Below are 24315 nucleotides of genomic sequence, written 5' to 3'. Positions count from 1 at the left end.
GTAACAATATTTTGGGTTATTTCGGTAACTGTAGTAGAGCTAAAAGCGGTAACCTTGATTTTTGTGACTTATTCTTTAAGAATTTAAAGCAGTTGGTCATCATTGATATCATTGATACCTTTACCAAACCCTGATGCATATGTTTTATTGAGTTATTAAGTATGTACTTCATCTATGAAATCATAAAAGAGAACTAAAGAGCAAAACAATGTGGTATTCGATAAAAATTCATATATAATGGTTTAAGAATTTCCGACTATGATATAAAAAATCTCAACATCAACTCGAAAAATTATGAATCTCTTCGAATGTGTGTTTTCGAAATTATTTATGTCGATGTTTCTTCTCTTACATCATTCCACAATATCTCTTTTCTGACCTACGACAACATAAATACCTGCTCACAAGATAAACAGCATCTCTTTTGCTTTAAAAATGAATGCAACTGCTAAAAGTCTTTTAATACAATGCGGCTGTCTATGTAACTGCATCTGCATCCATTGATGGTATCTTTTTTACGAACAGATGAATGGATGCATAAATAAATGTAAGTGAGTACTTGGATACTTGTCTAAATAAAAGTAAAACTCTTCAAGTTATAAAATTAAATTACCATGCTGGGTTCGAACCAGTTGTACTCTTGACAGAAAACGGTAGACACGTACACGCTTAAACAAGAAACAACAAACGGTAAAAGACGCTAAAAAAGTGAACCTGGTTAACATTAAAGCTAGAAACGCTCAAAACAAGAGGTATTTTGCAAAACGTCATACAAACCTCATAAAACAATCGACACACATCGAAACGGGAGATCTCAATCGAATTGTTATTTTAAAACACGTACGAATGAATACTTACCACCACCGCCAACCATCAATTTACTACGAGTACGAGCAACCAAAAACTCACAATACATTCAAGTAAAGTTCGAATATTCATCGATCTAGCAGCAACAACAAATAAATAACTAACTAATATGTATTGTGTGTAGTTTTTGTTTCTTTTTTTATTATTTTTCGAAATTTGAATTTTTATAACTTTTATATTTAATTTTTTTTGCTTTTTTATACATATGCGCACATACAGACAGTTTCAATGCGATATCCACGTTTTAGTTTGTGTTTGAGCTTCTGACACTGTGGTCGATCGGTTAATCGAGTCAATTAGATCTTTGAATACCCGTGTATCTTAAATTTTGTTTCTTTAAGTTATTCAATATCAGTGTGTTTTCCGTACGTGTACGATTGATTTATTCATCTATCCGTGTAAAAGATATATCTAACGATTCCCATATAAACAACATTTATCGAGCTATAGATCGTAGTAAATATAACAAAAACTACAATATCATTTGTTAATTTTCCTTGTAGATTGTTCATTTGTTGGTACGTTTGTTCGTTATTTTTGTGCTTTTTGTTATTTCTTCTTGTTTATTTGGTATTGTGTTTGTTGATGTTGTTGCTTACCTGTCATACATTATTTTGAAATTGGTTAGTGCAGTTGTTGTTGTAGTAGTGATTGCGATTGCTGTTTTTTTGTATTTTTGCTTTTACTACTGTTTCTGTTGCTTCTTCGTCTGAAGTCAAGTTAAATATCTGTTGCCCGTTTGCCATTTAATATTGAACATTAAGGTGATCAACAGTGGTACGGATATGCACAAGCGGATACCAACGATGTTACGAACCAAAGCATCTTCCTATTCATCTGTATGTGTGCAAATATCTGTGCGTTTGAGAAATGCTTATAAAAACATGAAGTGAAAAAGAGTATTTTTAAATCACTGATTGAATGACTGACGGTCGAACAGAGTGACTAGTGGTTTGTTGTATGATTGAATCGTTTGTTTGGACAGTCTGGTTTGTCGTGGTGTTAACATTTACTGAAACATACCAATTTGCGGTTTTAATCGTACTTACAACGGCGAGTGTTGCTAACTTGGAAACTTTTCGAATTTAAAGATATTTGCACTGTTTTCAGCAGTATTCAATGAGAGGTTTAAAAAAAAAACAATCAATTATTATTATATAGTGTAAGTCTGTACATATATGTGTCTGCAACTACTTCTGTTTCTCAGTCTATAAGCGAGTGTGTGTGTTTGTCTTTTTAGAGTGTTGGTACGCCTATGTGAATTTTTAGTCAATGGCAAAATTTCAAATTGCAGACACTATTGTGCAATTATAAAAAGTACATTCATAATACATATGTATATGTGAGTGTAAATTTGTGTTCATACATACATATGTAGGTTTCTTGAGAGAAGCATATGCTTCTAATGAGTGTTTTTGTTTGGATTGTTTTTGTTAAGATCAATTGATCAAGATTTTCTTGAAAATCAGTAATAATAATAACAAAAAAAAATAATAAATGCTTTATTTTAAATAATTTTCAAATGTGTCATTAATACTCGTACATAACATATTAAAATAAAATCAAAATAAAATGTTAATAATTTATTAAGATGTTTGGAAATCCCCAAGTAATAAAACCGATATAAATAAATTGCAAATTCAATACCTGTTTAAATAAATTAAAAAAATAAAAACGTTGCCAGATTGTACATAAATAAAATCATATCAACGATATATATGCATATAATGTATTTATGTTCATACACCTTTATAAGTAAATATATATTTGTTTCAATTATATGCCTACAATATATATCGCTCATTAACTACATGACCTCCATAAATTTAAATACTTCGTATTGGCTAAAACATCATTGAATGTTTTATTACATCTGATCTGATTTGAAAATCATAACAAAGATATTTTAAAATTGTTCCAGTTCACGAACGGTCATCGCTAGAGTCAACATTTTTTGAATAACCACATTAAGAATTTTTGAAACAGAGTATACATAATTTTTAATAATTGATCGTGTCCTTTTTGAGATATTTTTTCAAATCGTTTTAGCTTATATACATAACTATAGACATTGAATGAATAATACCTACATATACATGTATTTTTATTAATATTAACACCTCCAACTCACCATCATCTTCAATAGATTTATTGCTAAACTCATCTCAATTGTAAACAAAGCAACTTCATTCATCCTACAAATAATAAAACAACTGATCTTTTTGGCGTAATGATCGAAATTCCAACAACCTTATTACGTTTTTATGAACATTATTAAAGTTTGTATTAGGGTAATAACCAAAATTTTGCCGGATCAGTAAGCAGTACTGTTCTAATAGCGAAAATCTTTCTTTCAGGTCAAAAAAATTTACTGTAAATAGTATAATCTACAGATTGGCCCTTGGCCTAGCTTTTGTATTCTTGGAAATGTCGTCGACCAAACAGCAACACATGTTTATATCGAAAATTTCCTATATTGTATTACAAAAGTAAAAATTTTGTTTAGAGTAAAATTTAGAAAAAAGTGATATACTTATTTTACGCACATTTTTAAACTCTATGCAGCACAGATAGATCTGATTTGGAAATCTCAAAAATCATTATAAAAGTTATTACCCTAGTGTGTATGAATACAAAAACAAATTAAAATAAAAAACTTTTACAGTGAATTATTATAAAACAAATATCTGCTTATCTACATTAAACATATGTACATAAATAACTTAAACTGTTCAAATGTATGAAGTTTTCCAAAATATAACTTTTATTTAAAATGGATGTTAGTCTGTTCTTACTCTGTGAGTATTACTCTTTTTTATGCTGAATTTTATTATAACATATTGAAGGAGTGATTTTCGAAATAGGACTTTTTTTAATTGCAGGTCAAACCCTACAAGTGAATAAATTGATTTTCTGTAGAAGGGTTTTTATAATCGTTTTAGAATTTCATAAGGATAAGATTAGAATATAAATATACTTCTATCAGTGTATGTTAAGATAATCAAACGATTAATTAAATAATCGGTTAATCGATCAATTTTGAGATTAATCGCTCTAATATATGAAAATTGTCTATCAATTAACCCATTAAGATAAACTTATTTTTTAACAGTAAAATTACTATTAATTAATTAATTAATTAATCGTTTAATCGATCAATTTTGAGATTAATCGCTCTAATATGAAATTTGAAAATTGTCCATCAATTAACCCATTAAGATAAACTTATTTTTTAACAGTAAAATTACTGTATATTTTCCACAAAATTCAAAAATTTTCTCTCTTTATTAATTTCTAAAGTATTTTTCTGTAATCAAGATTTATTATGATTTTTATAGCAAAACTTTTGATTGTTGAAAGAAACACTAGTTCATTGGAATGTATGAACTCTGGAACTTAAATCTTAAAAACATAAAATTAATTAACTTAATTTCTTTGTATAGAAAAGGATTTCCTATGAATAGAAATGATTTTAACAATAGGAAGAAAAATATTGTACAGAAGCTATAAAAAACATCCAGTTTCCTTGTATGCGATTAACCGAACAATTTTTAATATCCGATTATTAATCAGTTAACATAAATTACTACTTGATTTCGAAAATTGATTTATAAATTTTACATACAATTTTTTAATTTTTAAACTCTAAAGTAGTTTTGAAGACGTTTTAATCCTACTTTTAGACTTTTAGAAAAATTGATATAGATTATTGATAAATAGTAAAATTTCACTTTATATTTTTGTTGTCTACTACTAGTTCTAATCAATGTGAATAAATATTAAGTGTTAACTATTATTAAAGTCAAACATTTAACAAAATTCAATTGAAAAAACTCCAATATTGAGTTATGCCAGTCTTTAGGAACATTTTATATTTTTTATATCATTTTCCGACAAGTTTAGAGTAGTTTCTGACAAAACTTATATTCATATACATATTGCTGATTTATTTAAACAATGAAATGTTGTTTCAATTTTATTTCAATGAAGTAAAGTTCAAATTTATACCTCAAGTTGTTAAAAAAAGTAAAAGTATAAATCGGTGTGATGTCACTGGTTTGTTTGCATCTAAATTATATTCAAAGTTTTAAAGGTTCTATTTCTATTTACTGTTAGTATTTGTTTGCATAAGAAATTATTTTATAACTTGTTAATTATTTATGCAAACACACGGTTTATTTTTATTGTTTATAAATATACGACTTACTAATATTTAATACTTATGCAATTATTTTAATTTTGTATAAGTTCTATTAAGTGGTTAATAACGCAAATCAAAGCTTAACTACAGAAATCAAAGGATTTTTTAATACATAATATAAATAATGTTTCAGGATATTTAAATACATGTATACATAATTAAATACATACATATGTATATCAGTTTATTCTTTTCGACCTGATAAAACTTACATTGTAATTATTATCAATAACATTAACTCATTTTTAGGAATAGGATTTGTAGTCAATTATCGAGAGTGGATGTCTTATAAGGAATCAGTAAGCGGGTCTAACCCTAGTCAATTCATATCATAATTTTTTTTTTTTTAATTTTGATTATTATATATGTTAAAGACTTTCATATAAATTTATTTCTAAAATTCTATATTATTTCCTTTTTATGGATATGACTTCTCCATACACTTTATTTTGACGTATGTATATTGATCATTTTTGATGGAAAAAGTGTTTTTGAAGGATATCGCAGGATATTATACTTTTTAGCATGTAGTGCCATCAAATTCTAAAAACTAACTTATTTTTCTTTAGAAATAACCTTCTACTGTAGCTGTGAACTCAAAATTACGCTCTATATTATATTGGATTTCTAAGCCTACAAACCTTATAATCAAACTGCAGGTCTATAGAATTATGGGAAACGATTAAAATCAATTCATTATTTCACCAAGCCCCATACACCGGTGTCTTACCTGGAGCTCATAATCTTAAATGTTTGTTTAATTTGTCCCCATAAAAAGCACTTTAAGAAAATCTGTTTTTAATCAATAAATTGCAATAATATTTACATATATCGCAATTAAGTAAAATTAAACAATATTTTACAATAAAAACCCATTTCAAATATACTCACAACTAATGCAGGGTATCGTAAAGTCGGCCCAGTACAACTATACTATAATACATGTGTTTATTTACGAGTATGTGATGTTTCAATAATTACTCCAAAATAAAAATGTAACACATTTTGTTAAAAATAAATAAAATAGTGTGTAGTAGAAAAAAAAAATAAAACCGTATTATGTAATTTATTGGTTTTCGCGGTATACTCGATGAATATAAAATAAAAAATATATTTATTTGTTGTTTTGGTATTAACCATGAATTAATGTGCAAGTATAGCAATTTGACCATCATTAGTTACTGTTTTGTCTTTAATGCGCTCCTAAAATACATTTGTACCTTGCCAACGGAAATGAATTCCTAACATTTACGAGTCTTCAAATGTACAAATACGAACATGATATACATTCATGCACACAAATATCTAATAAAGTGAAACACACCTATAATGAATTTAAAAGGGACCTGCTAAATAAATATGTTGTTATAAGAAAAAAACGAGATATATAATTTTTAGAAGATCGATCTGACAACAGTATATACAGAACTTAAGCTAAAACATTCTAGATTTCCTGTTCGATATCGAATGTCATTTGAAAAAGAAAAATCACAATCAGTTAATATTTTTCAGATTCCTTAATTTGTTTGAAGTTATTTACAAAGTAATGAAACATTTTTTTTAATAATGCCAATCTTGTAGAAGACGAGCAATATGTTCTATAAAGCCGGTTCACAGTTAACAACTAAGTGGCGGTTCACACAGGGAAACTTATGATTTTGTGTAAGAGAGAAAGAGAATGAAATATCAATCATCTCTCGGTATGGAAACTGTTGAAAGAAATTCTAAAGTTCAACCACAAAATTTGCTCAGTGTGAACCAGCACTTACAATAACTCACAGATGATGACTAATTATATATTTTACTAAGTACTTTGGCTTTAAAATAAATTCGTAGTAGCCTAGTTGCACTGTATTTCATATACCTATATGAGCGAAATGCCAATATATTAGATTTATATATAGAAAAATTAACAGCTTCATAGTATTTATGTATAATTTCTACATACATGTAGAAATTATTTGTTATTGTTTTTAATCAATTTAACCTTAAGAAAAAAATTAGGACACTGTTTGTAAAAACCTGATTTAGTTTAAATGACCACAAATGAAGATGAATTAGGCAACAGCATTAATTGGCCAAAATAGTGTAAATTTTGTATACATAATACCAAAAGGTCGGGTATATAAACAATTTTCTATGTGGAATGTTTTGAGATATGTATGATGTATGAACACTTATATTAGGATTATCTTGATTTTCCCATGAATCAAAAACATAAATAAATATGTACAGACATATCAAATACTTCAAATAAAATTTTTTTGTGTTTAACAACGACCAAGCAAAAACTTAGAAATGGGTTGTACTTATTTTAAATGTTAAAATAATAAATACTAATGAAGAAGTAGTGAAATTTTTGTTATGTATCATTTCTGATAGTTAAATTGATATAGAGCGTAGTGTAGAAAATCTCTGCAAATTGTATATCGAGTACTGCACGTCGTTCGACTTCGTAGAGACTCCAATATCGAATATTTAGCATTAAAGCCGCAGGTCCATTTTATGTCCGTTATTTTTAACACTTGCGAAAAAAGTTATATTTTAAGGGAGCCAATTTGATGTATCGCCAAGGCGCTTAACTAAAGCTGGAGGTCCACATTACGATTTCTCGCATTATACGCGTAGTGGCGTAGTGTGGATCTCCCCCTTATGTGCCAGTTCACACAGAAAAAAATTTTGATTATGTGTGTGGAAGAAAGAAATATCTGCCATCTATCTCGCTCTACTGAGTTTCTTGTACTCGGAAACTTGTTTTTATACCCTACACCACTATAGTTGGAAGGCTATTATGCGTTTGTGCTGTTGTTTGTAACGCACTAAAATATTAGTACTATACCCATCTTTAAGTATACCGATCGACTCAGAATCACTTTCTGAGTAGATTTAACGATGTCCGTCCGTCCGACCGTCCGTGTGTCCATGTAAAAGTTGTTATCAAAGTACAGGTCGCAATTTTCAAGATAATTTGATGAAATTTGGCATACATGTTTCTTTTGACTCAAGGACGAAGCCTATTGAAAATGGTTAAAATCGGTCCATTATTTCTTTTGAGCTCATAATTCTGTATAATATAATGAATCTCGATAAAAGTTCGCACAACTAAGTTTTATACAAGCCTTGATGACCTTGCCGAATTTCTAAATGATCGGACTTCATTTGACCCCCATACAAAGCCCCTCTTCGGAAAATGACTTGAATATCGACAATTCACTTATTAACACTGTTATTGCAATGAAATTTATCACAGACAATTATTATATAAATCTATCCAGCAAATTTTCTTTCGGAAAATTATTTTTTCGTCAATAAATTGCTTAAATAAATCGGAATCAAGGTAATATTCCAGATAAATGCTTTATTATGAAAAATAGATCACATTTAATATTCATAACTGGTTTAGGGTACTATAATTTCTTACATGTTTTGTTTTATTATTCTTATAATTCCTATAAAAAATCAATGCAATTAATACTTAGTTGCTGAAACAAAAGTTTCTCTGTGTAGACTTCCTACTGTTTAAAAGAGAATTAAGAAAAAGTTTCTCAACAAAAGTTCCCTGTAACAAATTTCGAATACTAGAATTTGGACTCTATTTATCATTTATCCCTTTAATGGTCACAGGCAAAGTATAACAAATAGTTGGACTACTTTGTATACTTTGGTCACAGGTACGCAGCTTAATTTGAATTTGAACTTAAAATTCACAAAAATAGATAACATATACGTAAAAGTGAGCAGTTCTCAGTACTTTAAGGATATTTTTAACATATTTTTTGTAACTCGTCTATAATTTAAAACCTTGTTTTAAAATATTCTTATATATATTTTGATAAAATGGTTATTAAAATTTAGGACCGAAACCGGTTCACTCTAAACATGATTATTAAATTCTAAATTGCCAATTTTTACACTTAATGTTAATTCTCATTTTTGTAAATCATACCACTGTACAACCTATAAAGAATTTAAAATAATTAATACTCAAAAGTAAATAAGAAAATATTTTTATTAGAAACTAGTTTTGAACAAATCACGTAGCTCAGAATACGTATTAGTCAATATTTGTCATTTGGACAACATACCAATATATTATTTAAATTGACGCTAGCAAAATTTGTTTATTTTAAATTAGCTCTATTTTAAATTATAGAACAAAACAAAAGAAAAACCCGTATTAAGAATGCGATTTAAATTATCAAACAAATTTGCTAAACGTAAAAATTATAATAAATAAATATTTTAAAGCAAATATTCATATTTTAATTTAAAAATTACAAATTACTTGTTTCATTTGTTTACAATTTACTTTCAATAATTTTACATTTTTTTAAATTCCAATAAAATATATATTAAAATGTTTTTCGAAAATTAAAGCTTGGTTCATTTTAAGAAACGATTTCTTAAAATTTACACCAAATAATTAACGAATGAAGTACGAATTGAACCCAAACTAAAAATTCTACAATTCAAATATTCTATCCCAACTGTACCAAAATTCAATCTCTACTTCAATATCCTCTATAATACAAATACTCTACTGTTGCCGAATTTTTAAATGTAACATTCTTATTTCAGATCGCACAATGTGTTTAAAAGTTATTTATGAAAAAGGGACAAAATTGATAATTCCAAATCTCTAAAATGTCTTATGGTTGTTTGGTTAATAGTTTTGGATTTTGGTCCAAACCTGAACCACATTTCAACGTAAAGTAAATGAGTAAACCATAATAATATATGACGAAAATATATACATATGTATATAACGTATAAAAGAAGTAAGTGTGTTATATTCGACCATGCCGAATCTTATGATTTCTTACAAATAATCTTTGATATTTAAGAATCGATGATTTTGTTACTATCGAAACAATTTTCTCATTTATTGGATCTATGTTGTCGAATTTTATTATCATGCATCGATATTAATATGAACATCTTGGTAATATTTGGAACAGGGCTTTTAATAATTAACCTTTGTGGTTCTAGGTTCAAAATTTCCCATCTTTTTTGATTTTGGGTATAAAAAATTCCTGTTTTAGTTGTGTTTCACTAAAACTTGGGGGAGAAATATAAATAAAAGAACAAATATCTTAATATCTCAAATCATATGATTGATACTTTTCGTCGAAACAACACAAACGATAATTTAAAATAAGTAATAATAATAATTTCATGACGTTTGGTAAATTATTATTTAATTTTTCCCCTACTACTTACATATGTATGTATGTATTTATATGAAACAAGTTAACACAATCAACTTCATATGTACGTATGTATGTATATACGATAAGAAAAACACATAATGTTAATTTTTTGAAATGTCAAAGTAAAAAAACTATATTCGAATAAAATACATAAACATGTTTAATTAACTAGAAAAACTTGATGTTGTTTCATTTTTTACTTTGCTATTTTATTAAAAGTAGTTGGTTTTTGTTGGTCTAGTGGGTATTGGATCTGCTGTTAGAGCTATTAGTATGAAATTGTTACTACTTTTAATACTCTTCGTTTGATGGTGCCACTGCAACTTCATTGAACTTGAAATTTCTTAAAATTCATTAAAAAATCTTGCTGAAAACATTGCGCGTATATATGTATGTATGATTAAAACATTGCACAGTGGGGGTATTATTTACAAAACAACAGAAATACTCAAATATTTATACAACTTGTGAACAAATTAAACAATGTACATAATTGAAATTCTTCAATTTTTATGTTAAAGGAGGTTGTGGTGTGGGGCTAGTATCAAAAATGAACCAATAATCAGGAATTTTGATAAAAAGTTTATATTATTGATAGAGAATATTTATAAAACGTTTAGCCTTGTCGTGCTTTCAACAGACATAAGGACGAATATGGCTTAATTGTATACATACGAATGTAATAGGAAACGGATTTTTTTATTTTATGGTTGGAATAAAAAAGAAATTTTTCATGTAATGTGGGATTTTTAGAAAAAAATAATTGGCAGTGAGAACCAAAAATAGTCTGGTGGCAGTGCTTTTTTTCATTAATCATTTAAAACAACATTAGTTATTGAATTAACAAATGATCATCCAAACAATAACTCTATTATGTATAAAAATATCAGCGGGAGAGGACGGTAATTGAAATTAATGATAAAAATATGTAAATATCTATGTATGTTTGTATGTAGTATGGCTGCAGAGGAGTTAAAATTATTGTTCTAAGGCAAATATTTTGATCTTTTATAAATCTCTAAAATATTTGTATACAAAGATAAAAGATTAATTAGGTAATAAAAAGTGATTTTTTTTAAGTATTTTTTAGTTTGAATTTAATGTATATTTAACCAATTGATGTCAATGAAGAAAATACAAATATTTTTTTAACCTATTAAGAAAAATTAAATAATCAGTAAATTTTAAAATTAAAATTTTTATTAGTGGACATAAATTTCAAAAAATTATAAAAATTCTGAAATGGACTAAGCAAATGCCAAACTATTAAGACAATTTTGACACCCATTTCGAAAATAATATTCCTCTCCAACATCATATTGTGAACCAAAAATATTCTACACAAATTTTAAAATTATTTTTGTCGTAATCGGTTCAAAATTGCGGAATTTTAAAGACAAAAATCGAAAAAGTCGCAAAGTTAAATTTTTTTTAAATTACACTAGGATTTTCAATCGCTAGTAAGGAACTGAGGATCATTCCAATTTTTTTTTTAATTTTTCTCGAGTATTCCTACATAAAATTTCCTCGGAACATTCCAATATGCATTTATATAAAGCATTTTTTTGTTTCAAATATTTTCAATTAAAAATTTATTTTTTTATTGCTATGCTGTTAAGTAGAGCTATTAAAAAAACTGCAAACCCTTATTTTTTTAGAGCAAAATTTAATAACAAACTAAAATTCTTTTGAACTTTTCAAGCTGTTTCCACAACTATTAGTGAAGTAAGAGACTTTAAAAAGAATATGCTTCAAACCCATCCGTAATGATAAGTCACTTTTGGGAGCGGCCTTAGAAGTAAGACCAAAATAAGTAGACTTCGTGCCTATTAAAATTTATGGGGGAATTAAAATTTATAGGACAACAAAATACACACATTTTAAAATGATTCCATTGAAGTCGCTCAGAATCCTTCTCTCTAAATAGACAATTAACAAAGGAATAACTATTATAAATATTGACAATTATTTTTTAATAACAATTATAAATATTTTTGTTTGCACATATAATTATATTCTATGCGAATTTTTAATTGTTATTAAATTTTGGTCCTAAGAAAAAACTATTGCTTGTTGTTTTATTAATAGCTCTATTTAACAGCATAATAATAAAAAAATGTTGACTTTAAAATTAAAATATGTAGTAAAAAAATATATTTTTATCAATGCACATAAAAATATGTATTTTACTGGGGTATATTATTAATTTACAAAATATTACCGGATTTTCGGCCATTCCTAGAAAACCGATTTGTCAGTTAACCAGGAACAAAAAAAAACGGTTAACCGAAAAGTATGGAGATATTTTTAATAAATTTTATTTAGTTGGAAGTTGTAATGAAAGTATTCATAGAACTGATAAATTGGCCCTGCAATACATATGATAACCAGGTTAACCGATGTTTAAAAAAAAAAACAGTTCAGGAAATATGCAATAAAAACCGGATTTTCGTTTAACTGTTTTATAACACTACTCACACATATATACAAATATTAATGAGTGTGATGAGGAGACTTAACATATTTTAGAATTTTGTATTTCAACAAAAAATACAAATGTTTTCATTTATGTGTGATAAAACAAAAAAAATAAAAAACAGAATTTGCTAATTTCATTTATGTCTATTTATCACGAATGTTTCAATTTAAGTGTTTGTATATGAATATTTCTGAGCCCTGGTATTTATTTTTTTTACGTGAATTTGCTCTTAAAATGTCTTAGGGCCAATCTTTAGGTGAAGGTTTAGGGATTAAATTAAAATTATTTGTTTTTGAGTACTCGGTTAGTTAATTTTGATTACTAGTTTAAGCTACCTATGGCGGTTTAAACTTGAGCATGGTGCAAAAAAAAATATGTAAAAAATAAACACTAAAATGTTTGATTAATTGATTAGTATAAATTATGGAGACTTAAAAATACATTTTTTATTCTAAATCGACTTCGTCTATTACAAATGCTGAACTTTTCCATATATTTCTACTTATTGTCAATAGTACAAAATTAAACGGAGGAGGGAAGGGCCAATTATGGACTGATCTAAATAAAATTTGTCAGAAGGATTTTACCGCCTATAAAACTTGTTTATGTTGATATTTATATTTATGCTGATATTTATCACTCAGTTAAATCCTTTTTCTTAAGGATCCTTATATTGAGGATAGGGTCAATTATGGACCAACTGTCATAAACTTTGATTCACATATTTTTCATTGCTAGACAGATATTTTAAAGCCAGTAATGAGTGTTAAAGTAATTTTTTGAAAGGAACCTAATATGGGAGGTAGGGTCAATTAGGGACCAATTCTCTTAAAATTTTATAGTGAAATTTAGGTTCCTATAAAACTTGTTTGTGTCGAATTTCTTTGCCATATAGATATTTTTAAGCCAGTAATGAGCGTTAAAGTAATTATCTGAAGGGGACCTTATATGGTAGATAGGGTCAATTATGGACCGATTTCCAGAAAATTTGGTCGAGAGATTTAGGTTCCTATAAAAATATTTTGTGATAATTTCGTTGCTTTACTAGTATTTTTAACCCAATTATAAGCATTTAAGAACCTTATACGCGTACTAGGGTCAAATATGTCCGATGTCCGCCATATTATACCGTAAAATTTATGGTTTATGCACCCATGAGTTTTCTGAAGGGTAACTTGTATGGGGGCTAGGCGAAATCTTCTACCGATATTGCTCTTAGTCAGTACCAAACAAACCTTACCTATAAGAAACATTTGTGGAAAATCTCAGCTATTTATTTAAAGAAATAAAAAAGTTATAGATTTTTGGTCGGAATTTACAACCGTGCACTGGGTTACCATACGTACCCAACTAGCATTTGGAGATTCAGGATTTAAAATTATCCGATATGTGGTTTAAAACAGATTATTTAAGAAGCAGTAACAAAATGTATATCAATCATAAATTGGTAATCCTGGTGTTTAAAATATGATGGTTTTAAAAACTTATTTTGTGATTATATTTCATGCTGTTGGAAGATCTAAAATTGTTTTTTAAGAATTTTTTTGTTTGTAATATAACAACAACAACTACATTTAATTAGAGAAGGGATCGCATAAAACACTAGCATCAACAAAAATGAGGGGTATACAGATTATTTCATTCCGTTTACAACACATCGAAATATTAGTCATAGACCCACAAACGTATATGTATATGCTGGGTCCAGATTAAATTCTAAGACGAAAATGGACAACATCGGTCCGCGTTTTCGTATAGCCTCATACAAGTGGACCTCCAAAATAGCTTAAACAGTCATAACTGTTTTAAATATGTTTCATACGAGCCGAAATCTTTCTACCATTTTTTTGAGTATCGGCCTATAGTTTGACAATGGTTGACAATAATAATTATAATAATATTTCTAATAAAATATTCCATTCCATTTTTCTATTTTTCTTTACTCCACTGTATGTCTACGTTAGCGCACTCATACACAAACATAAGTCTACAATCCGAAATAAACGATATACGAGTCAAGTTAAATGAATGAATGAAATTTGTTACAAGGGCAACTCAGACATAATTCATTCGAAATCAAAAAGAATTCATCACATCACATTAACAATGGCAAATTGATGAAAGACAACATAAAACATACAAACGTACATCTGCTAACCGTTACAAACTCACATCATTCATAACGTAACAGTAAATCACATCACATCAAGTGGCAATTTGGTTCATAAAAGCAAAGTCATCATTTAAAAATCTTACTGCTATCCTACAATTAATTTAACTTTTATTTTAATTAAATGACAACAAAAAATATGACTTAATGCCAAAAAAATCTTAATTCAAATATCTCAATCTTCGAAATGATAAAAAATAACAGAAACCTTTAAACGTCATCGTTAAGTATGTATTGTCAAGATCATTTCCGGTAGCATTCAATTAACATTATGTTCCTACGAGATAAATTGTAAGGCAATTTAAAATTATTTGACTACTTTAAAGTTCATCAACCTATTATTTATAAAATATACAAATATCTGTTAAGAACACAGTGTTATGTATCTTACAAGTACATGTTCAAAAAATAGACTAAGATATTCATCGATCCCATAATTTTTCAAATAGGTCTACTACATTTTATGCAAAAAGATTTTGAGAATCTTTGCAGAAACTAATTAAAATTAATTCTGACTGAATACATAAATAATCTAAATAATTATTAATGTTTTTATTTTTTTAATTTCAGGTACACAAACAAAATGTCATTTTCCACTTTGTAATACTATTTATTATAGTTGGTAAACGGTTATTGATTTGATCAGAATTTGTCCACGTGTGTTTTTACTGTACTAAATGGCATAAAAAGATCCGACCGTGAAATAAGACAGAAGTGAGAGTGACTGACGACTGTCAACGGAGGAAAGCAAAACCGACAAGAGAACACAAACAAAAATCGAACAAAAAATCTATGGACTAAAATGGATTACAGTTATAGACTGTTATGGCTCTTTGGCGTTTTACTTGGTAAGTAATTGGTTAGTTGGTTGTTTGGTAAAAACACTTTTTTAGTCGCATGATAAAACTGAACTGCTAACTTGTATATATTCGTATGTTTGTTTAGATAGTACTAACCTAGAAATATTATACTATAAATATGAAAATAAAACTTGCATTCTATTTAATTAATATTCAAGACAACAAATTTCAAAAAAAAAGTAAAAAAATATACGCACACAACAAACCTATGTGTGTATACTGTACATTGTAAATGCAGACTAGTCAATTACTAACTACCCTGCAGATCTAGTTTGATATCGATGATGTCAAGAACTACCACTACTAAATTTTTGCTAACTAGCAAAGTTATTTACGGGCAAATTTAAAATGGGCATATCAGTGAGAGTAACCGTTAGACACCCTACATGTTTCCATTAATATCACTTGTTCAAATTATGCAAACAATAAAAAAATGAATTCTGAAATTAGGGTTGAACTAGGTATATATACTAGGGTATATCGTTTTGTAGTTATAAATAACAAAAAATAAACAAAAAAACAACTTTCAGCATTATATTTAGTCAGAAATCTGCCATGTCGTTACATGTTATTTTTCTGTAATTTACTTTTTTAAACTTCATGGGAAAATCAAATGTAAACTATTGATGATAATGTTGAAATATAGTGAACGTTTCGACAAAAATCCGATCACTTTATTTACCGGAGGTAACTAGTTAGTTGAATATGCGCTAGTGAAAGGTGCCAATTGGTGCCATTTAGTACGAAAAGAAAAATAATAATGCGAAAGTATTCTTAGTTTATCAATAGGTAAACTAATTATGAACGTTTATTTATTAGGGTAACTTTTTACCAATTCCAAAACTATAACCATAGTTGGTTGGTTGGTCTAGTTATTTTCAGAGCTGTAAATTAATCATTCTTTTTTGAATTTCCAAAATTTTGAATTAATTCATTTCACAAGAAATTTCACTGAAATGAATTTCAATTCGTTTTCAGTTTAAATGAATTTATAAAATTAATTGCAATTCGTTTCCTATTCAAAAAAAATGTTGAACTGAATTTCAATTTTAATAAATTAAATCAAAAACAAGAAAGTATAGTCGGGTATGACGCACCATATGATATCCTACAACAGTTATATTCAAAGTGAATTATTTTTCATAATAATGTATTTATCTTCAATATAACTTTGTTTCCGATACATTTAAGTAATTTATGGACGAAAAACTAATTTTCTGATTATGGAGCTAGTGTTTATATGTAAATTTTGGACATTCTCTGAACGGGACTTTGTATGGGGTTACGAAATTTGGCAAGATTATCAAGAACTTATTTGTGCGGGTTTGTATCGAGATAATAATATATACATATTTCGTCACTTACTTAAAAAGTGTCATTACAAAATTTTGACATAAGCATTTAAATTTTACAACTAACAACCAATTCACGCTTAAAAAAGAAACAATGAAAACTAAATTTTGAGTCAATTTAATGAATTGCAATTGATTTCAAATTCAAATTAGTTGAAAATGAATTACATTTTATTTGAATTGACTCAAATTTTATTCAGTTCATTTTCGTGCGAAAACAATTTATTCAAAATTTGCTAGTTCAATAAATTCCACAATAAATTAAACTAAAATTTTTTAAAAGTCATATGTTATCCTTCACAGCAAGTAATTCTTGTATGGAATTATTTGACACGTTACCGGTAACAGTTTTAACGATTTTGTTATAGTTTAATTTAAATTCGAAATAAATATCTATCAATAATTCGGCAACTTTGTCGTAATTATGGATTTCCTTTAAACCCCTGTATGCAAAACTTACACATTTTCGAGTTAATTCTATGCATTAATAACTTAATTAATTAAAAAATTAAAGATTTATTTACTTTTATTATTTATTGTCCAGCTTTATTTGCTTTAAAAGGGTTTTAGGAGTACATATCTGATACATAACTTATTTCAGTTATAAGTTACAGCATTTTATTTTTCTCATTTTAGGACCAATTTTATTTGCTGTTGTTTCTCTGCAGGACATAGCGAGTCCAGTTTTTCAAAACCACAAAACAAAAGAATGGACAAACTTAGATAACATTACGTTTTCATTCGATTGCAGAAATCGTCCCGTAGGTTTCTACGCCGACATGGAGTACAATTGTCAGGTAAAGTATTTTATTTATTTATTTATTTATTTATTTATTTATTTATTTATTTATTTATTTATTTATTTATTATGAAATACATAATATAAATACACACTATTAAAAGCAAATTATTGCTGAATGTAATACTGACTGCATATATTATTGCAAGACGAGTTTGAACTCAACTAATTTTTAATTAAAAAAAATTGTATAATTTTTGAAATTTTGGAAAGAAAAACTCAAATTTAATTTGTTTGGGAATTATTTACATTTGATATTCAATTCAGATTAAAATCAAATTTATCCCACGAAAATATATTTTCAACGTTTTTTTTTTTTTTAAGTTAAGTACAATTCTATTTCAAATTATTAATTTTTAATTTCTTTTTCTAATTGTCTTTTCAATTTGAAAATCATTTAATAAAAAATTAATACTTTAAAGTTCGCGAAAAGTAACTTTGCATTTAGGTGTTTTTCAGTTACGTTTAAGTTTTTATTTTTGTTAGTGTTGTTCGAAAGTAATTAGGTGCCTAAGCTATTTAATCTCATGTAGCGAACCATCCTATTAATTGAATTAAAATTTAATTAATAGAGTAAAAATATGTAAATATTTGTAATGAAGTAAAACATCAACATTTAATTTCACAATTAAAAATCTTTATGTTTAAATACATTAAAATATAATTTTATATATTATTTTCTCACTTTCAGATATTTCACATGTGTGATGAGGAGGGCAATCGAATACCGCATTTGTGCGCCAACGAGACTTCATTCAATCAGGAATATCGAATTTGTGATTGGGACTATAATTTCAATTGTACGGAATCACCTGTAAGTATTGCTTCAAGATCTGTCTTATGTGATAAGTTTCTGTTGTAAGTAATTTATTGACTCTTTCAGAAATGGTTTTACCTGAATGAACTAACCTATGCCACAGAACCACCAGATGAAGATGACGATTACTAGTAATAAATTTTAAATGAATCCACATAATTCCACTTGATGAAGATCCATGTTCCAATATTTAGTAATATTTGTTTTCTTTTTTTTTTTTGCTTTCATCTAGAATATTGTGTAATATTGATTTTAACGAAATTTTATGTTGCGATGATGTCCGACCAAATTCCTGCTTTTTCTGTTATACTTAAGATGTATTAAGATATTCTGTTAACTTTATCCGAAATTATAATTAATGTTGTAAAATATTTTATGATATTCATTACTATACTATATTCTTTTATATTATTGCACATATTTTCTAATCTTCTGTTCTTTATTGATTTAAATTGTGTTAAATTAATTATTTTGTAAATGTTTAATAATGTATGTATGTGTAAATTGTTAATTTAAAAATGTACAAGAGCCTATAAGTTGTTTTAAATTTGTTGATATTTTAGCTAATAAAATGTGTTAAATATTTTTATACTGTTATAAAAATACATAAGTAAACGTACAATAATTATGACTGCCATTTATATTTCGGTTGTAGGAGGGCTAGAAGAAATATTGGACGATTTCAACCATTTTCACCAAGGACAAACCTTGGCTCTTAATTAACTCAGTAAATGATTTTGAGCCGTTTGGTGTATGACAAATTTTTTGGCGCATTACAAACATCAGCTGAAACTTAATTCGAACGCAAAGAGACTTCAATACTTTTACAGTTTAATACAGAAATTAAGTGAGAAATAGAAGGCTATGATGATATTTAAATTAAAGAATCTATACGGACGACTCTAAAGCAATATTATCTTAGGAAAAACTTACATTGAAAAGTAATGAGTTAAAATGCTAATAAAACATCTTTTCACTAATTCGTAATTAGCGTTTTAACGCACCATTTTAACACAGGGAGTTAAAGAAGTATATTTTGCTTACAAAGAAATTGTTGAGTAATTTTTTTTGTTTTTAATAATAAAACAAGTAGGTAAGTATAGTCGGGCATGGCCGACATAAAATTTTTATTTTTCATAAAGAAACTTTTATGTTGAATTTTACCTCAATTCCAAAGTATTTAAGCAATTTATTGATAAAAAAAACAATATTTTCTAAATGAGTCTTTATATAGATCAAATCCTCGGTAAATTTGGGAAAAGGATATATTTTTAAAATACAGTTAGTTTTGTTGAGTTTTATTGCGATACAAATGGTTACAAGTCAATTTTAGACGTTTTCGACATTTTGTATGGGGCTAGGGTCAAATTAGGGCCGATCATTACGAAAATCTGCAGTGTCATTTATACTTATATAAAACTTATTTGTGCCAATTTTTAGAGAGATAATAGAATACTTGACGTAATTATGGCATAAAAAGTCCAAATCGGGAGGTACGGTTGTATGGGGGCTAGGTGAAATAATGGACCGATTTCAACCATTTTCAATAGGATTCGTTCCTGTTCCAAAAACATGCTTGGTCCGAATTAAAATTAAAATAAAGTTTACATGGACAGCCAGACGGACGGACAGACATGTCTTAATCGACCCAAAAATGATTCTGAATCGATACTTTAAGGTGGGTATTGGATCAATATTTTTGTGTGTTACAAACATCAGCACAAATGTATAATAACCAACACTCCTCCCCACCCCTATAGTGGTGTAGAGTATAAAGAAGCCAGTGAGAATACGAACCGGGGACTCTGGTTTGTTAATTAAATGTTCTACGCACTGTCATTGTCAGATACAAAGTAATGTTGTTTTATTTTTTATAAAACACAATTCTTAACACGCAATAAAATAAAATATCCAAACAAAACGAAAAAGGCGAAAATAAAGTACTTCTATATCAGATAAAAAGAAAGTCATTACTTGAGTACTTCAAAGTAATGCAGATGGCAAGTAAAGGCCCAAATAGACTACACAAACGGCTAGACAAACATACCAATACTTTACGTTTGTGCAAGGCTGCTGTGTAGTGTATTGCGTGTTTGTACAGAAATTAAAAACTTTTGATTTTTACACAAACATATTGAATTTTTGTCAAACCATTACATTTCTAAGAAAAAATTGACATCTGTAGCTTAGTTAGTTACACACAACACAAAGAAATGAAACTATGTATTTTTTACAACAATAACGTTACGCTCTTCTCACAGACGAGTTATCTAACACATACATATGTATATAAGAATCTTACTTTCCCTCCAAACTTCAAAACATTGTCGCGAAAATTCGTGGCTTATAACACTTGAAAATATTTTTTATCACTTACCGTTATATTACATTATTTTTTGCACACTTTAAGGGCCTTATGCAAAAATGATTATTAAAGTTAACAATGGTTTACTGCACACTTTTTCCCATATAAAAACTGGTTTTAAAAACCATTGTTAACTTAATAATCTTTTTTGCATAAGGCGGTAAATATATAGCCCGAAAAAATTTAATTTTTTAAAAATGAAAAAAATATTTTTTATATTTTTGACCAAAGTAAATTAATAAAGTAGCATCACTTGAACAGCTATTTTTTAACTATAGTTTCTATAGAAAAATAAAATTAGTTGTCAAAGTTTGTTTTGAAAATTGTTAACATTGTTTATGTCGTCATTTTTAAATTATGTTTTGCTATTTGTTAAAATTTGTGAAAAGTTGAAAAAATGAATTAAAAGTGGTTTTAAAGTATGTAGTTTAAAAGTGTTATAAATTGTATAATATATAATAATATAATTAAATCCTTAATATTTTCAACTTAAAAGTAATATTTTATATTTATGTTTTGTTCACTTTGTTGTTAAAGGAAACTTTCTTAAATTTTATTTTGACACATTCTTGGATTATTCCAAAAACAATATACATGTGTTTGTTGTAGATGTTGTTGTACAACAAGAGATGTCGCTACTTTATTAATTTACTTTGTTTTTGACATTAAATTTTTGTTGTTGAAATTAAAACTGAAAAAAACAAGTAGGAGTTCTATATTCGGCTAAATCATATATAAGCTTCAGTGCCTTTTTGAAAAACTTACACCATAGTGTGTTAATAAAACAGTTAGTGCCAAAAAGTACCTTTTGAAAAACAAAAAAGTACCAACAATTTTACTTTTTTGAGTTCTCATTTAAATCCGACATTACTTACTTAATTTCATGTTTCTAGGTTCAATATTATAGAAAATTCAAAGTACCAAAAAGTTTTATGGCTTCTAAGTGCCGGTTCACACTAAGAAACTTTTTTGGGAAACTATTGATTTTGCGGTATAGAGTTTCTCGTACTCGGAAACTTATTTTGTTTTGTTAGACCTGGTTCACACTGGGAAACTTTTGATTTTGAGAGAAAGAGATGGTTGATATTTTTTCTCTTACACACAAAAATCAAACGTTTCCCCAAAAAAAGTTTCCTAGTGTGAACCAGTACAGTTAGTTACAGTTAGCAAACAATTGGCCAAACGTTCCACATAATAATCAGCACGATTAGACTGCTGCCATGCCCATTTAATTTTTGGTCGCAAACGTTTGCAATCGATTTTGAATTTGTATATTCCTATTTATTTATAAGAAAATGCAAAATTTAAATATTTGTAGCACAGTCTCTGCAAAAAGTTAATAAGACCCGAACCCTATTTAAACACATTTTCAACGATTAGATACTGTTTGAAACGGGTTAGAGCATGCTCTTCTAAAATTTTTAAATAATGAATATTAGGCTAGTCACTCTTAGAAATTTTTATCAAATTGCACAAATATTTGAAAATAATTGAATACAACATTATTTACAACAATTTATACTCTAATTAAAATAAATGAATTTAAACCTTGAAATAAACATAAAAATTTACTTTTTAAATAAAGCTATGACACCTGATTGGCTTAACTAATAGTTTTTTAAAAGCAGTAATTGTGGGCTAATACATGATGCAAAGGCCAAAATTTATGTATACCACTAACGTGAGTTTACACTTAAACCGCCTTATGCAAAAACGATAATTAAGTTAACAATGGTTGTTAAAACCTGTTTTTATATGAAAAAAGTGTGTAGTAAACCATTGTTAACTTTAATAATCGTTTTTGCATAAGACCAAAATTCTATAGGACCTCTAATTTTTTTGAATATCTCTGAAGATCGCAAAAGGTCGCAGCCAATTTTCATATATACATATGTTTCTATAGAAAATTTCATATGCAAGCGTTATAATTAGATAACTGCAATGGCTGCAGTCATTATATCTTTTCCATTAAAAATATAATTTTTAAATATATTTTTATTATTATTTTTCCTTAGAGTTAAAAATAAAACCTTTAAAATAATACACTAAAGAAACTATATAAATATCTGAAATATTTACCAAGATATATGCATTCAAAATAAATATGCCGCTTCAGGAATATTACAAGAAAATTATTTTATTTTTAAAGGTAGCAACTTTGAGCACCTATATTACGGTTTAAAGGAACTCTGCTATATTTTTTGTTATTTTTCCATAGTATATGGAATGTTTACTGTTAACTATAATAACAAGCAAGACAATTGAAAAGCGATTAATTTTTTATTTTTGTCGTTCTAAAAGTGCCAAATGTCTCACAGTGAACCGGTATAATTACACACAAAGCTACAAAATTTATTATTAAATAGTATCTAATATCAAACCAAATCCTAGGTCATATACGGATGTTTTTAATTTTGTTGGTGGCAGGAAATCCAAAGACTTTGAAAAACTACAAGAAGATATTAAACTTAAGAAGTTCTTTTACATTTAACATTTTAATTTCTTAAAGTTTATCCTGCTAGTTCTGTTAACCGAATCAGAGTAATTTTCTCGTTTAACAACGAGTTCACATAATTTTTCTCGTTTAAAACCGAGAAATCTAGTCGAAAGCAAATCGAATTTATTTTAATTTTTGGCATTATTTAATACAGTTGTAACTTAATATAAATGCTATGTTTATTTTTCTGAATTTTGGATTTTTATCGATTATAGCTTAGCAATAATATATAAATTTGAAATGATTCTTTCTTATCTGGGAATTTCTAAATGGTAAAACGGTATTCATTGATTGTCTGGCAACATTATCCTGCAAAAAGTTGGCATCGCATTCGACAATTAAATCATATGGTTACCGTAGTTGCCAGCTAAATTTTTCGAATCAAAATTGTAAGGCGCAATTTACATGAAGACTTTTTAGTTTTTTTCTCATTCTTTTCTTTATCCGTGAAATTGAGTAAAAAATTAGACTTTTTTAAATTCTTCAAAAACCTATAATTCAACATGATAAATTGAGGTCAAATTTAAAGTTTATTTTGCAAAACTTGAAAAAACTTAAATGTGTGAATGTATTATAAAATAAAATTTTCTAAATGTATTTGACGATTTTTTAATTATTTGTTTTTGTGGTTTAATAAAATAAATCTGGCAACCACAATGGTACGGCAACTTTGTGCATCAACTGTGATAAAGAAAAAA

The 24315-nt window shown here is 27.3% G+C and overlaps 1 protein-coding gene across 6 annotated transcripts; it reads left to right on the top strand.

The window, feature by feature from the left end:
• The first annotated feature begins 631 nt into the window (after positions 1-631).
• On the top strand, positions 632-18980 carry LOC111675613 (U-scoloptoxin(01)-Cw1a). 6 transcript variants are annotated; one of them, XM_023436396.2, is made up of 5 exons: positions 632-752; positions 15498-15775; positions 17776-17936; positions 18630-18752; positions 18822-18980. In XM_023436396.2, exons 2-5 carry the CDS (start codon positions 15730-15732, stop codon positions 18885-18887), a joined length of 396 nt encoding a protein of 131 aa, XP_023292164.1. In that variant the 5' UTR covers positions 632-752; positions 15498-15729; the 3' UTR covers positions 18888-18980. The 6 variants fall into 6 exon arrangements, with proteins under 6 accessions (XP_023292164.1, XP_046808029.1, XP_046808025.1 ...); XM_046952073.1 differs by lacking the exon at positions 632-752 and adding an exon at positions 761-887; XM_046952069.1 differs by lacking the exon at positions 632-752 and adding an exon at positions 769-920.
• The last annotated feature ends 5335 nt before the right edge of the window (positions 18981-24315 follow it).

Source organism: Lucilia cuprina, chromosome 5 (genome assembly GCF_022045245.1).
Source record: "Lucilia cuprina isolate Lc7/37 chromosome 5, ASM2204524v1, whole genome shotgun sequence".
NCBI classification, from domain to species: Eukaryota; Metazoa; Arthropoda; class Insecta; order Diptera; family Calliphoridae; genus Lucilia; species Lucilia cuprina.
Note: the sequence above shows the minus strand (reverse complement) of the source record. Positions and strands in the feature narration are given on the sequence as shown.